This window comes from Balaenoptera musculus, chromosome 8 (genome assembly GCF_009873245.2).
Source record: "Balaenoptera musculus isolate JJ_BM4_2016_0621 chromosome 8, mBalMus1.pri.v3, whole genome shotgun sequence".
NCBI lineage: Eukaryota > Metazoa > Chordata > Mammalia > Artiodactyla > Balaenopteridae > Balaenoptera > Balaenoptera musculus.
The window spans coordinates 97,223,013-97,239,484 of record NC_045792.1 but is presented as its reverse complement, the minus strand read 5'-3'; the positions used below and the strand labels follow the sequence as shown (position 1 = coordinate 97,239,484).

The window sequence follows — 16,472 nt, the reverse complement described above, 5'->3', positions numbered from 1 at the left end:
CCATTAAATTGAAACAAATGAAGAATGTTGTTCATTGTCTCCATATCAACTTATGATAAAATATTAATAAATTTAATAATATTAAAGTTTATTAGTGTGTTTCTATTCTCTTTGGATATTTTTATATAAATATCAAAATCATACCTCCACCTGTGCCGTTTCCACATGTGCAGAAAAAATGTGTCATCTATTTGCTTCTTACTTCACTCTTAGATACACATACATATATAAATACACACATATATACATATACGTACATATATGCTGATACTGATTGTAGTAGTTTCAGTGTTGCCACAACAAAGTACCACAGACTAGTGTCTTAAACAACTGAAACTTAGTTCTTACTCTTCTAGATTCTAGAAGTCTGAGATCAAGGTGAAGTCGGGATGATTTCTTCTAAGGACTTTGTCCTTGGCTTGTAGATGGCCGTCCCTCCTCTATGTCTTCAAGTGTTCTTTTCTCTCTGTGTGTCTGCGTCCTAATGTCTTTTGGTTATAAATATACCTATCATATTGGATTAGGGCCCCCTGAAGGAATCATTTTAATTTATTTACTTTCACAATAATCTTATCATTACATACAGTCACATTCTGCATAAAGGAGTTAGGATTTCAACATACGAATATTGGTATATATTATATGTATATTTACAGACATACAGAGTCACACATGCATGAAATATTTACTTTAAAATGTATAGTATTAACTTTTATCTCAATACAAGTCATATTGCATAGAATCCCAAGTTGCAATTGCAAGGAACTTTATAATTATATCTGACAAGCTTGGGCAAATACCATCTAATTGATAGCAAAACTATAGCTGACATGCTCCCATACCACTTTCCATGGAGTTATTGGTACTGGACTGCAGTTCAAAGCACTCTGCGGCATCCTTTGATCTACGCATTGGCAGCAGTCTAATCCCAGCCTGCGAGTCAGGGGTCACAGATATGTGCTCCAATCCCTGGCGTAACAACCATGCTATTTGTGACAGTTTATTTCACCCCCTTTAATTATTTCATCCAGAGCATGTACATTCAAATCGTTTTATAATTCCTCAGGGAATACAGAGACTAGGCATTAGCATTTATCAAGATTATATTTAAACTCAAGAAGGACAAACACAAGCACAATTTAGAGGGTAAGGTACATCTGGCTGACAGATTTGGCTCTTTCTGAACTAATCCCACATCCCTCTTTATGGGCTTCCCTGCAGGCCTGGTCCTGACTCAGCTTTGCTCTGTTTTCCTTTGACCCCTCCCACTCTGTTAGGCCCTTGTCGATGCCACCAATCCTCAGTGCCCAGGCCCAAGAACCAAGGTACAGGAAAACATCCCTGCTCCCAACGCACTTCATTTTTATTGTAAGGAAATGTGTCCTTCAAAGTCAATTGTTAATGGCAGTGGTCTTCCTTCCTGCCTTCCTTCTTTTTTCTTTCCTTTATTATTATTATTATTATTTCTATTTGTATTTTGTGAAAACTCTTTTGATTTCAACCAAAAAAATCTGCTTGGAACATGGAGTACAATCTAAGTATATTTCCCTAAAGTGGGATTATTAAGTTTAATAACACCTCAACAGTATGAACACAGGATATTTCTTATTGAAACATATTTCCCTCACAATTTTTCTGCCATTCTTTTCTCCTGTTTGGAAGACTCTCCCCACTGCTGTTCACATGATTTCTTCCTTTAAATGCTTTTTTCTTAGTAAAGTCTCATTGTCTACATTATAATAATGCAATTTACCACCTTTTCATCTCCTCATATTCCTCGTTTACTGAATGGAACCATTCTGTTTGTCATTATTTTATATAATATGCATTTAATTTATATCTGATTTATTGTCTAATCTATTTTCCAGAGTCTAGAACAATGTCTGACACATACTGTTCCTCATAGGTATTCCCTTAATGAATGAATATTATAGGTTGGAAACTATGACAACCATTTTATTTAATTAAATTAAGGGACACAAGTAAAACAGAGACAGCATTTTCTGTGTCGAAATTATTGTTTAGATTTTCTAGTTTATTATTCCTTTAAATATTTTTCTTCTTTCTATTAGTCTCTCTTGCTATTCTTTTCTAGTTTTCTTAATTCGATATGGATTTTCCAATGTACCCTGCGTCAGTGGCATCCCATATTTTTAATATGTCATATTTTCATTATCATATTAAATATGTCATATTTTCTTATTTCTCTATGACTTGGGAGTAGTTTAGTAGCTTTTTTTTTAAAACATCTTTATTGAAGTATAATTGCTTTACAATGGTGTGTTAGTTTCTGCTTTATAACAAAGTGAATCAGTTATACATATGCATATGTTCCCATACCTCTCCCCTCTTGCATCTCCCTCCCTCCCACCCTCCCTATCCCACCCCTCTAGGTGGTCACAAAGCACCGAGCTGATCTCCCTGTGCTATGCGGTTGCTTCCCACTAGCTATCTATTTTACGTTTGGTAGTGTATATATGTCCATGCCACTCTCTCACTTTGTCACAGCTTACCTTTCCCCCTCCCCATATCTTCAAGTCCATTCTCTAGTACGTCTGTGTCTTTATTCCCGTCTTGCCACTAGGTTCTTCATAACCTTTTTTTTTTTTTCCTTAGATTCCATATATATGTGCTAGCATACTGTATTTGTTTTTCTCTTTCTGACTTACTTCACTCTGTATGACAGACTCTAACTCCATCCACCTCACTACAAATAACTCAAATGCCTAAATGTAATATTTTGAGATTTTTATTTGTCATTCATTTCTAAACAGAATGAAACTTTTAGATATTTTCAATCCAGATCATTGTTTTCACTATTATATGGCAGTTTTTATAACACTGAAAATATACTTGAAAAGGAAGTGAATACTCTCTTATTTGTAGTCAAAGCTTAATACATACTTACCTATAAAAGTAATCAGATTAAATGACTGCCTTAAGCATTTATGTCCTCTTCAATGTTTTCTTGACTAAACTTTTTAAAATAGAGGCATATTATGTTTTGCTAATATTTGTATGATTCTGTGTATTGCATTCCCTGTATTAGAAGCTCCATGTTTTAGATATCTGTTGCTATATTACTATTTGCACAGATAATACTTACTTTTCAGTCTTCATTGTGAATTAAAATCCATCAGTACAAAGTATTCTTTTTTGTTTATTTTGATCATCTTCCCTGCATTCTGTATTTTTTACATTAAAATTACAACCAGTGGTTTCTTTGAATATGTACTGCCTAAATGTGTGCCCATACTTTTATTTTTAACTTTCTGAAACAATTTGTAATATATTTCGCTTAAAAAAAAGCTATATGGAAAGTCTTCTCATTTTAAAGCCATGTTAGGTGCCTTTACAATTATAATTTGGTAAACATACGTTTGGTTTAGCTTTGACGTAATGTTCGTGTTACAAACATGTAGTATACACACACAGATTTATTCAGGCATATATACATAGTCATACACAAACAAACATGAAGTTTTTCCCTTTGTGGTCTGTCTTCATTACCCACTGTGCTGTTATTTGTTTACTTTTAGAATGTTTGTGTATCTTAAAAATATAGTTAGTGTTAAAAATTTCTGCTATATTATCCCTGTTACCCCTATTTTTTTTAGGTTTCATCTCTTTGGATTCCTACTTTGAGAAATATTGGCATTAGGAAGTAGCTGAAGTTCAGTTGGACTACTTATTTATATTCATATTCGCCTTTTGTTCTGCCCTTGTTCTCATTTTATCCTGCAATTAAGTATTGTTGAAGCATGATATGGATATTTTGCTAGCCCTTAAAAGTAACAAGATCTTTTGGTCTGGCTCTGTGTAAAGAAATGCTAACTTTAATAAAAAATTTAATACTGATCATTCTTCATTGACTTACTTAGAACACATCATATCCTTTCAATAGGAAGTTCCAATTCTTCTCTCATTTCAGAGGAAAAAATCTTGATTATGTCTTGTGATATCTTTTCTGTTTCTCTGGCTTAGTTTTCTTCTTTGGAGGATCAAAATATATACATGTTCTGCTTTCTTCATCTATATATTCCTCCTTTCTTCTATTTTCCCGATTGTATTTTTGTGGCATTTATTCATTTTGAAAAAAATCTCCCATGACCTTTTTTCCCTTATCTCATGTAAATAATATTTAGAGGTATATAAAGATAGGAACTTTCTTAAGAAATAATTTACATACCATACATTTCACCTGTGTTATATACTCAAAATGTATAACTCATGATGTGTAATCTGTTTAAAGGGTTATATGTATGTTCATCACTCCTAAAAGAAACCTTGCATCAGCTAACAGTTGTTCCCCATTGTCTCATCCTGCACTCATTAAGAATCCTGCACTCATTAAGCTTACATGATAGTGTGGTGGGGGGAGGGGTGTGGGTGGCAGGCAAGACACAAAATGAACTAGCGAAATCTGTAAAGGTTAGCTGGAGATAATTTCTGTGGAAAACAGACGAGGCATGAAAAGGGGTATAGTTTTACATAAGTTGGTAAGGATGATTTTATTAAGAATAGAATAAGAAAAAAAGCATGCAGTTGTCTATGAAAAGGAAGTTTTGGAATGAAGAACAGAAAATGGAAAAATTCCAGGAAGTATCAGGACTAATTTGTACAGAAGAGTTAGGATGTCATGTGGTCTAATTAAAGTGAGTATGACTGATAGAATAGGAAGGAATGAGTTCATAGAGGTAAGGAGTGGGGACAAAGTCATTGTGGACCAGTGGGCTCTTATGAAGGTTTTCATTTTTCCTGTTAGTGTGATGAGAAGTCTTGTAGGATTTGTGAAGAAAGTGATATAATCCGTTTTATTGTTTAACAGTATTACTCTGGCCCTTACATTGACATTTAGATTCAAGAGAGATAAGGCTAAATAGAGACAAGCCAGGAGACTGCAGCAATAATTCTAAGACTGAGAGATGGTGGTTCTTTGGGCCAGGGTGGTAGCAGAAAAAAAATGTTGCGAAGTAGTCACACTCCAAATATATCCTGTGTTTTGAATCAACATAATATGCTGTAGACTGGATGTGAGATGTGTGAGATAAAGACAAAATTTCATGATTCCTTTTAAGTCTTTGCCTGAACAAGCAGAAAGACCTGAGAAAACATGTAGATTTTGCTGGTACCTACCTGGAAGTTACCTCGTGAAGATAAACTGTTTTCACTATATATCTAAAGCTCTTTGAATGTTGACTGGCACATGGGAAGTGCTTAGTAAAATATGTTATCACCATTGTATCTATCAATTATTTGGAAGTAAACACAGCTGTTTGTGTTTTTGGCATGTTCTATTCTTGTATTATTTTCTCTATCATATTTCCATTAAACAGCATTTTGTCATGGCACCATAAAAAAGCATAGTATGTTTTGAATTACTTCAGACCATATTTTACATAAAATATCAGTGCTCTAATACAGCAAGGAATGTTCAGAGCAAATGCAAATAGTCTAAATCTTTCATATGGTCCATAGATTATATTACACATGTGTAATGAAATTGTATAAAGGGTTTCCAAACTGCATTGTGAAAAAAATAGGGTTGTCTTAATTTAATTAGAGTTTAGTTTACTTTCATTATAACTTTCCTAACTTAAGTTCTGTCCACAAAATCATACAATCTGTTGACAGTATTTGCCAGCATAAAACAACAGGATACATTTCCTAATCACAGAAATAGAAATGAAAGAGAGGAAAAAACATAGTTTATAAAAGAGACTAGAAAACTGAAAAGAGCCTGTAAATATAGGAAATGACATTATGCTTATAAAAGATGAAAAAGGAGCCAAAAATGTATACTATTAAACAAATGCAAGCAAAACCACATAACAATAGCTGTAAATATAGAGTCTAAAAACATGGAAATCAGAGCAAAACGGTCATAATAATTTCAAATGGCATGCGTATAAGATAAGGAATTTTTTAAAATAACTTAAGTATGGAAACATAATGCATATTTAAAAGACTTGAATAAATTTTTTGACAACTTTGAATTAGTAGAAATAATTTAAACTTTTAACTCCTAGAAGAGAATTGCACTTTTGCATTTTATTTTTAACACTTAAAAAGTATGGAAGAGGGGCTTCCCTGGTGGCGCAGTGGTTGAGAATCTGCCTGCCAATGCAGGGGACACGGGTTCGAGCCCTGGTCTGCGAAGATCCCACATGCCGCAGAGCAACTGGGCCCGTGAGCCACAATTACTGAGCCTGCGCGTCTGGAGCCTGTGCTCCGCAACAAGAGAGGCCACGATAGTGAGAGGCCCGTGCACCGCGATGAAGAGTGGCCCCCACTTGCCACAACTAGAGAAAGCCCTCGCACAGAAACGAAGACCCAACGCAGCCAAAAATAAATAAATAAATAATAAAAATTTTAAAAAAAGATCCTACCCAGTCTTTAAAAAAAAAAAAAAAAGGTATGGAAGAAAAATAATCAAATATAGTTTTACTGTGAAAACAATCTAAATTTCAAAAAATAAAATTTTTATAATCATTATTGTTTGAATAAAAACCATCTGGTTATGAAAGTTTAAACAAAAAATATGAAATACTTGGGAAATGAAAAGTACATTCTTAACCTTTAAATAGCAGAGAAAATTAAAATGGCAATTCAAGATTATGTACAAGAATTTTAAAATAAAATTTTAAAACAGAAGAATTTTAAAATAAAAGAAAATTTAGCACTCTACTTGATAAAGTTTATGGGTTGTCACGACATCTGAATTCATTGAAAATTAGTAGCTACACAACTTGTATCTGTTAAAAAATTTAAAACAAATGAGTCAAGCATTTAATTCAAGAATTTATTTTTAATAATCATAACAAACCTGATCATAACAAACCTATAGAAATCAAGAGAATGACGATGATGTTTTAAAATACACAGAATTTGGACTTTCCTGGTGACACAGTGGTTAAGAATCCACCTGCCAATGCAGGGCACATGGGTCTGATCCCTGGTCAGGGAAGATCCTACATGCCGCAGAGCAACTAAGCCCGTGCGCCACAACTACTGAGCCTGTGTGCTGCAACTACTGAGTGCACCTCAACAAAGAGTAGCCCCTGCTCACCGCAACTAGAGAAAGCCCACATGCAGCAACAAAGACCCAATGCAGCCAAAAAACATTGTATAGCAATTATACTCCAATAAAGATGCTTAAAAAAAAAAAAAAGTACATTCAGGAGTTACACTAATTGGATTCAACTCCACACACACAAAAATAATAAAAAAATAAAATAAAATACATAAAATTTCAACAAAGAAGCAGTTTACTGAAGCTTGTTGACACATCACAGAAAGGTAGGGGTTTTAAATGTTTTCAGAGAGCCACCAAAGAGATATCACTGCATGCAGATTTTTAACATCATGAATTTACAAACATTTCATGTCCAAAGCATTGCAAAATGAGAGTCTCAGTTTTTCCCATGCACCAAAAACACATTCACCTTAGATTTCAATGACAAAGACATACTCAAAGGTTAATCTTGTTAGTGTACACAAAAAGCTGAAAAAAAGTACATAGGAAATGACAGAAATATTGCTCATGTATATAATATATTCACATACATACATAACTATCAATCTAGAAGAAATTTACAAAGTTGCTAATTTTTAGGGCATTTCTATTTCCTTACATTTTTCAATATTTTTCAAATTTTCTCCAGTGTTAGAATATATCACTCTAAATCCAAAATTGTGAAGTGCTGAGTTTTTCCTTAGCTGTTTGTGTGTTTATCCTTTAAATCAACCAATAGCAATTTATAAAACACAAGTGAATATTCTTTAAGAAAAAGCCATTGTATATTAAAAATACTGCAGGAATGTGAGTGATCTAACGATAATGGCCAGCATTTATTAGGACCGCCTTAAATGCTTTACATCCATTATCTGATTTAATCTTTACAATAACTCTATGGACCTAAAATTATTATTTATTTTGTGCAGTTGAGGAAACATGAGGCTTAAAGTTTCAATGTTTTTTAAGTGTTACACAGCTAAAGGGGTTGCAGATCTAAATCTACATCCTGGAATATTTGGTTCCAAAGCAAGTGCTCATAGTCTCTCTGCTATATTGCTTCTCCATAAAGTAAATGAAATAATTGCTAAAACTGTTGTCATTGTTCCCAAAATGTAGCGCTTTTCCATCAAAAAATTATCTGAATTTCTATGATATAGTTTAAAAAGTGATAACTATAGTTTTTCATTTGGCAAATCAGTTGCCCTTAAAAACATATATATTTAGATCAGGGATTTAACATGTTTCATGGTTTCCAATCACAATGTGGATTTCTAAAGGCATATTCCAGGAAATGCCCAAGATCATATTTGGTCAAGCAAAGAATGTTTTGAAAGAAAGAAAGAAAAGAAAAGGAAGGAAGGAAGGAAGGAAGGAAGGAAAGAAAGAAAGAAAGGAAGGAAGGAAGGAAGGAAGGAAGGAAGGAAGGAAGGAAGGAAGGAAGGAAGAAAGAAAGAAAGAAAGAGGGAGGGAGGGAGGAATGGAGGAAGGAAGAAAGAAGAAGAAAGAAAGGAAGAAAGAAAAGAAGGAAAGAAGGAAAGAGCAAGGAAGGAAGGGAGAAAGAAAGAAAAAGAAAGAAAAAGAAAGAAAGAAAGTTCAATTTGTTTCTGGAGAGAGAGCAAGGAAATACACTACAGGAAAGAAAAAAACAGGTGAGCGTAAAAGTTGAGTGTCACTGTTATTTTAATTGCTTGGAGCATTTTCTCTTCTGCATGACTCTAATTAGAGCATTTTTAACTTCTTTGTTTCGAAGACTATATATGAATGGATTCAACATAGGGATAACAATGGTATAGAAAACAGAAGCCACTTGATCCTGTCCCAAGCAGTAGGACTTACCTGGTTTTAAGTAAGTAAAAAGAGTAGTGCCATAAAAGATGGTGACTCCCAGGAGATGGGAGGCACAAATAGAGAAGGCTTTTCACTTCCCTGAATTGGAAGTAATTTTCAGGCTAGTAGACACGATGGACCCATAGTACACAGATATTGTGATAAGAGACACCACTAGGGTGGAGCCAGCAAAAATGGATATTGTGATTTCAGTGTCGTGTGTGTCAGTGCAGGACAGGGCTAAAATTGGGGGTGCTTCACAGAAAAAGTGATGGATTACATTGGAGTCGCAGAAATCCAATCTGCTCATGCAAAGCACATTGACAAAGGAGTCCATGAAGCCAATCAAATAGGATACAAAGACAAGGGAGGAGCAGCGTCTTGTGGCCATAACTCGGTAATGCAGAGGATTGCAGATAGCTACATGGCGATCATACGCCATTGAGGAGAGAAAAGAACCTTCAGTGGCACTGAAGAGGACAAAGAAATGCATTTGGGTGGAGCAGTTCAGGTATGAAATATACTTGGTGGAAGTCAGTAAGTTTTGTAAGGTTTTAGGGGTGATGACGGTTGAGTAACTGAGGTCAAAAAATGACAGATGACTGAGGAAAAAATACATGGGGGTTTGAAGCTGGAGATCCAGGTGGATTATCAACATCATCCCTGCATTCAGCAACACAGTGATCAGGTATATCAGGAGAAATAGCCTAAAGAGGACCAGCTGGATCTCTTCAGAATATGTCAATCCCATGAGGATGAAGTCAGACGCATGTGTGATATTCCTTCTACCCATAGTGTTCAAATGTTGTAAACTGTTGAGAAATCAAATTTAATACTGAGTAGGAATTACTTCAAAAAGATTTGTGTTTCTATGAATGACGTGACATTTATATTAGTTTAGTGTTTCTAGAGTGTGATAATAATGAGGGCTGTACAGTGTATGAAGAGAAAAATCTTAATTTGATTGCCAAATATAGAAATAGGTATAAATTGATATTTGGATATAATATAATAAAAGCTAATATATTAAATAATTAGAATAAGCCTGACACTGTTCTAAATGCTTCCTGTTATTAATGCATTTAATCCCCATGAGATTATTATACCATAGGTAGAACTATTAGCCACATTTTTTTAGATGAAAAAAAGGGCACAGAGAATTTAGGTAAGTTATCCTGGGTCAGAGCTATTAAATATTGGCTCTGTAATTCTACCAAGATAGACTCCAGAGAGTATGTCCATAATACTATATTCCTATTTGTATTAATTTCAGCAAAACTGAGGAAAAAACTGATAGATATACAATAAACAATGATAGAAGAAAAGTTTTAATGCACCATGTACTGTTTTTTTTCCCCCAATATGATTTAATACTAATGAAAAATAAATTTCAACCTTAGTGGACTTTAGTAGGGTGTATTAAAATTATAGACCATATATTAGTATTAATTTCCAAAAGATATGTTTTCTCAACTTGACCATTCAAAATTAAATTTCTTCTAAAATTATATTGCTAAAACATGCACGTTGATTGCAGGCCCTGAAAATATCAACTCTATATATCAGGTTTCACAAATCCTGGCTTTACTTAGAGTAGGTTCTAAATGATATCTGTAAGCATATTCTTCTGATAATGTACCGTTTTATTGGATCCTAACTAATACCTTCTAATTATGAGAATAATACTTACCGGTAGACAAAGTTGGTGAAAAAAACACTTTCTTCCAATATTATTTGTTTGGAAGTATGTCAACCTCAAATTTTGTTCACAGATAAAATATGTAGACCATTTCTGTAATATATTTCTGTAGTATAGTATTTTTTCTTTGAAATAAGTTGTTTTTAAATTTTAGTGCACTCATTTTATTTTATTCTGAGGGAAAAATAAATCGACATAGAAATTTTCTTCAGCTCCTGATCAACTGTAAAATTAGCCAGGAAGTTATGTCTAAAAAGAGTTTCAGGGATCTTCTGGGTACATATGTAAGCAGAGCAGAGTATGGTTTGCCTTTCACCCTGATAATTTGAGAACCTCATATACTGGGGATTGATAATAACGCAACATTTGGTCATCCCTGTGGACCAGTTTCCAAGGAGGATTGCTTAGCATGTCTTCCAGGAAAAAAGTTCAGGGACCAAATGCAGCTATGCTAGGTTTTGAGAAGCTAGTTGTCTTTTCCCTTAGATGCCACACAATGAAGAGCCTAATAGTTTGATCTTCCTTTGTGTTGCTCTAAATTGATGCCTGGGGCGGTAGAGAAACTATTTCTAGAGAAATACTTAATTAGTCTATGATTGAAACCATCAGGGATGGAGTGACACATTTTTCACAATGAAACTTTTGTATTTGAATGTGTGACACTATTATAGGAGTAAACATGTTCATTAGAAAGAAAATTAAAATATAACAAAATTCAAAAAAAATACAAAAACAATTCAAAACTCTTGTAACATTTAAATGAATTTCTCCAAATTTTTTTGTTCATAGAATGCTTGTTTGTAGGCCTCTAGGTTTGCATAATTATTATCATACAGTATATTCGGTATCCATTCTCATTTTATAACAATAATTTCATAATGTAATATGACCAATGTTATACTATCCTTTCATAAAACCCATAATTTCATGTATTACACGTTGACTGATACCCCATAACCAACCTCCCTCTAGAAGTGTTCATCAGATGTTAAGTATTATATTGAGGCTTGTTTATCCAAGATGAGGAACCAAAGGAAGTCTCTAAAAAGGGACTGACTTCGAATCAGTTTAAAACATTCCTATGAATCTTGCATTAATTCATGATCATTAAACCAATTTTCGTGTAGATTTAAAAGTGACTCTTCCAGGAAAGTCTGCTCATACTCCAGAATTTCAGGAGATAATTTGTTGGTGTGGATAATGGAGTTACTTTTGTATGTATTGTATGAACTTTGGAAGGGCAGATCGACTCATCAAAACTAAGTGCTGCTAAAACTGATGTGTATTAAAATTCATGTTTTATGGCAAGACAAGAAAAATTTAAACAAAAAAAATTTTTCTCTGGCCTTTGGCCTCCTCTCTCCCCTTTCCTCTGTATTGTGTATCTGTATTACGCATTGACAAAACCTCCCCCATCAGCAGAAATACCTGCTCAACTCTGAAGGGCAACATTCTCCCAGTTTCAAAAAGAAAACTCCTTACGATATAGCATTCCTTATTGATCTCATATGGGGCCACGATGACCCACTACCTATTCTTGCTTAGATCTGGGTTGTGTCCACTGTCAATAATACATGTTCAGGCCTCTGTGTCCAAAACTTATATAACTGTCCTTTGACCTCTAAGGGGAAGTTCTTGAAGCTTTCTGAGACGCTGTTCCCAGGTTATAATCCTCAACTTGCCTTGAATAAAATTTTCTATTTCTTTCTTAGAGTGACCAATTATTCTTTTCATCGACACAGGCTTATGAGATAATTAAAAAGCACACATAAACCTATTTGAGAATTGGTAACTTTAGGAGTTAAGCCAAATAAGAGACTAACGGTAGTTTTTAATGTAAATGCCCCTCAAAAACCATGGTGGTTGCAAAATTAGCAGGAGCAAGTTTTTCTTGCTTAATATTCTCCCAACATTGAAATCCATTTTGTTCATGTTCAGTGTTACTTACGATTTCCAGCTATTCTTATACTATTTGTTGTGTCATAGCAGAAACCAAAGCCTGATCAGAGATTTTTAAAATCTCTTTTGATTTAATGATGATATAGTTTCATTCCCTAATTCATTACAGTTTTAATTATGCAATATACATATTTTTTTTTCTTTCTCTCCTGGTTATTCTAGTTATTTTCTTTTTTCTTTGATGAAAGAATTTTTTTTTTGGATAAATGCTATTAAATTTTTCTTTTGCTTTCTAATTCATTAAATGTTATCTAAGTTCTATCACTTTTTCCCCTACTTTATGAGATTTGTGGGGGACAACAGATAATTTTCCCTCTACCCTTCTAGGCTTTTGGCTGAGATTCACACCCCCTGTAATAGAAGGCAGATTAACAGGAGAAAACAAGCAGAAATTTAATAATATGTATACACCCTGTATACATGGGAGATACCCAGGAAAACTGAGTAACTCCTCTAAAAGGCTTCAAACCACTACCTTGATAACCATCTCCAGCAAAAGACAAAATAAGTTGTGAGGAGTGGGAAGGGAGCCAAGAAACTATAGTAAACAAGGGTATGTTTGTTAATGCCGATTCAAGTCCATGCCTTCTTCATTGAATAGAGATTTAGTCATCTTTCTCTTCATGGTACAGAGAGGGAGACATACTTGCAAATGGAGATTTCCTTTTAAACGTAAATGCCTCTTGCCAAAGAGTAACCTCTACTAGTTTTTAGAACTTCTCCTGTGTCTGCTGCTTTTTAAAAATAACCAGCTCATGATAATCCTTATGCCAAGGAGGCATATTTTGGTACTGAAAATTCTGCTCCCCTTCAGGTTGAATTTATTGTTTTTTCTCTAGCACCTAGTAATAGGAAAGATATGTATTACAGGTTTAGAGGGAAGGTACAGAAAGAGGAGTTAGAAGAGAGAATGATGAAAGTACACCAGGGATAAATATGAGGTGTATATTGAAATATATACGGACATTTAATCATAACTCTGGACACATAAAATATATTTCTACTTCTTATGATTAATAAGAATAGCGTGGCATGTTTCTGCTCTTAGAGACTAGCAAGGAAACATTAAAACATAAAAATAACAATTAGATATATAATCTTACTAATACTAAATAAAGTTCTGAAATGATCTACAGAAGAATACACATTCAGTGCAAGTGAAAATAAGAATAATACGTATAATTAGAACCATGGTAAAGACAAGTAAGTTTCAACAGCTGAGATGTTTCACACAATTATAAAAATTTGTGCATTGTAGTTATAATGCATGAATGAAAATCCATGGTGGAAAAAGAAAGAAAGGGAAATATATCAGTTTAATGATTCTCAGTGATGATGATGAAATATCTTGAGAGCAACCAATCAGAATCAGACACTCTTCTTGGAAGGAAAAAATTCATGTAGGCTTAATAAAGGGAATGAGTGATGAGTTCAGACAGTAACCTCAATAAGTCCCTAAAATAATGCATAGTATATTTCATAAGTTGTCACTTACAATACTTTACAATGTAAAATACATTGTAAAATGAAGTATGCAGGAGTCAGACACAAGTAATATAGATCAGAGAAGAAAATTGAAAATTTAAAACCAAATATTTACATGTGCACACACAGATCCCTTCACATGAATTATCTTCAGCTGCTCCCAAGACTGAAGGCTGATTATCTTTATTGGAGGTTTGTATGTGATGTATGATTCTCGAGAAGGCCTAACCAGTTGACTCCGATGATTTAAAATCACATAAACAAAGTATAAACCTGTGTACACTCATTTCCGTATCTTAACCATTAAGGAAAAAAATCATTTCAAAAGAAATCAGTTAATCACTATGCCTTTTTTAATATATAAATAAGGGGTGATTTTTAAAGATTTCCAGAAATAGAATTTTCAACTAAACTAATGTTTGTTGACTGCTAATATTCACCAGACTGTCCCAATACCAAAGAAAGATATAAACTTGAGTAAGGAGAATCCTTGACCTTAATGAATTCATCACTGCGCTTTCACCAGCAAACAAAAAGCAAAGAAAACATTTACTTACATATTGCATATGTTGCACATTTGCTACATGCTGTGGAGAGCAAAAATATGACTAAGCCAACTCTACTCTCACAAAGTTTACAATCTTGTTGGAGAGAGAGAAACAATAAAAACACACATTTTTCTTAAAAGCACCTTATCAAATTAATCTTCAATTCCTTTCAATATACATTGAAATATGATTGCCCAACTCCTTTGACTACTACTCAATGATTCAAGCACAGGGAAGGCAGTACTGAGAGCGTCTTCTTTTCCAGGGGTCATTTTGTAACAATGTCTCGAAGAGTTGGTTAAATGAGGTTTACATTGTCTCTTTTCAAGGGAAAAATTTTAAAAACCCAGTTCCTCCTTTTAATTCTATAGACTTAAAGTTTTTCTGCCTGATGTGGAGAATTGAGAATCTCTCGACACCTCCAAAATACCTCAGGAATTGTGTTACAGCTAGCGTTTCATTAATCTACACACACACACACACACACACACACACACACACACACACACACAGAGATTTAAAAGTTTATATGAAGTCTTTGAACTTAGGGAGGCACATTATGGTGATTAAGAAATTCAACTCTGCTGTTTTTGATGGATTCCATACTCCATTGCATAAACGCATCTCTTTTCTGCGTAATCAAAGATCATTTTTTGCAGATAAATGATCAAACTTTTAGCTGTTATGGCAAAATGAATCCACATTACTAAGAGATTTCTGTATATTACACAATGTCTCTTGTAATCGCTAGTCATTACTGAAATAACTTCAACCGTTTGCCCCTCCAACCCGGGAGTTATATTTGCTTTTGTTAATTCTGCACTCTTTCATTTGCTCTCCAGTTATCAGCTATCATTTCTTGTTAATAATATTTGAGTCATCATCACTTAATCTACTAATTTTCTACTCTCACTTTGTCAATGACTGAGAAAACAGGATGTCAAAGCATATGAAAAGTCAATTTAATAATGGTTTAACATGTAGTGTGATAACATGCTCACACAAGAATGATCATGGAGGAATTTAGTCACCATTCAGAAGCTTTCTTTACTAATTTGTGCAGGTCTATATCTGAATAATTTGTGTACTGAAATGAACTCCCTACATGGTGATTCAGTATTCCATAGGAACAGAAAGATGATAATTCACCTCCCATGTGTTATTTAGTTTGTGTCATGTGTTTGGGGGTTACTCTACTATTTTCCTAATTGCTGTAGCAATTGAATGCCTGAAGCCATGCAGATTTGCTTTAACTGCAACATGCAGAGATTTGTCATGGAAACAGTTTTCTATGTATGACTCTCAGGAGAGTATTTTTTATGTCTTTGTTCCTCACACTACAGATGCGTGGATTCAGCATTGGAATGACAGTGGTATAGAATACAGTTACCACCTGTGTCTGGGTCAGGGATGATGTGTTATTAGGCTGCAAATATGTGAAAATCAGGGACCCATAGAAGATGGTCACCCCCATGAGGTGGGAGGCACAGGTGGAAAAGGCTTTCTGTCTGCCTGCTGCAGACTGGAGCTTCAGGATGGCTGAGATGATGGCAATGTAGGTGACTGTGGTGAGGAAGAGAGAACTAAGCAGGGTGAACCCGGCTAAAACGAAGATCACCATTTCTGTGCTGAATGCATGCACGCAGGAAAGTGCCAAAAGAGCTGTGGTGTCACAGAAAAATGATTGATGCTGACATAACAGAATGCCAAACTGCTCATCACACAGATGTATACCAGAGAACTGGTGAAGCCTACCTTCTGCAATTTGTGACTGCCCTATTTTCTTTCCTTCTCTTTCATGACTGTGATACTTTTCAAGATTACTAGCCAGGTATTTTACAGGATGTCTCTCAATTTAAGTTAGCCTGGTGTTTGCTCCTGATTAACTTGAAGTTATTCATTACGGGAAAAAGTACCAGTGAGACGATACATATGC

The 16,472-nt window shown here is 34.4% G+C and overlaps 1 protein-coding gene across 1 annotated transcript; it reads right to left on the bottom strand.

Moving 5' to 3' along the window:
* Positions 1–8,693: 8,693 nt before the first annotated feature.
* Positions 8,694–9,638, bottom strand: LOC118899798 (olfactory receptor 8H3-like). Its single transcript, XM_036861752.1, is given in 1 exon segment — positions 8,694–9,638. A coding segment is annotated over 1 exon segment (945 nt).
* Positions 9,639–16,472: the final 6,834 nt, after the last annotated feature.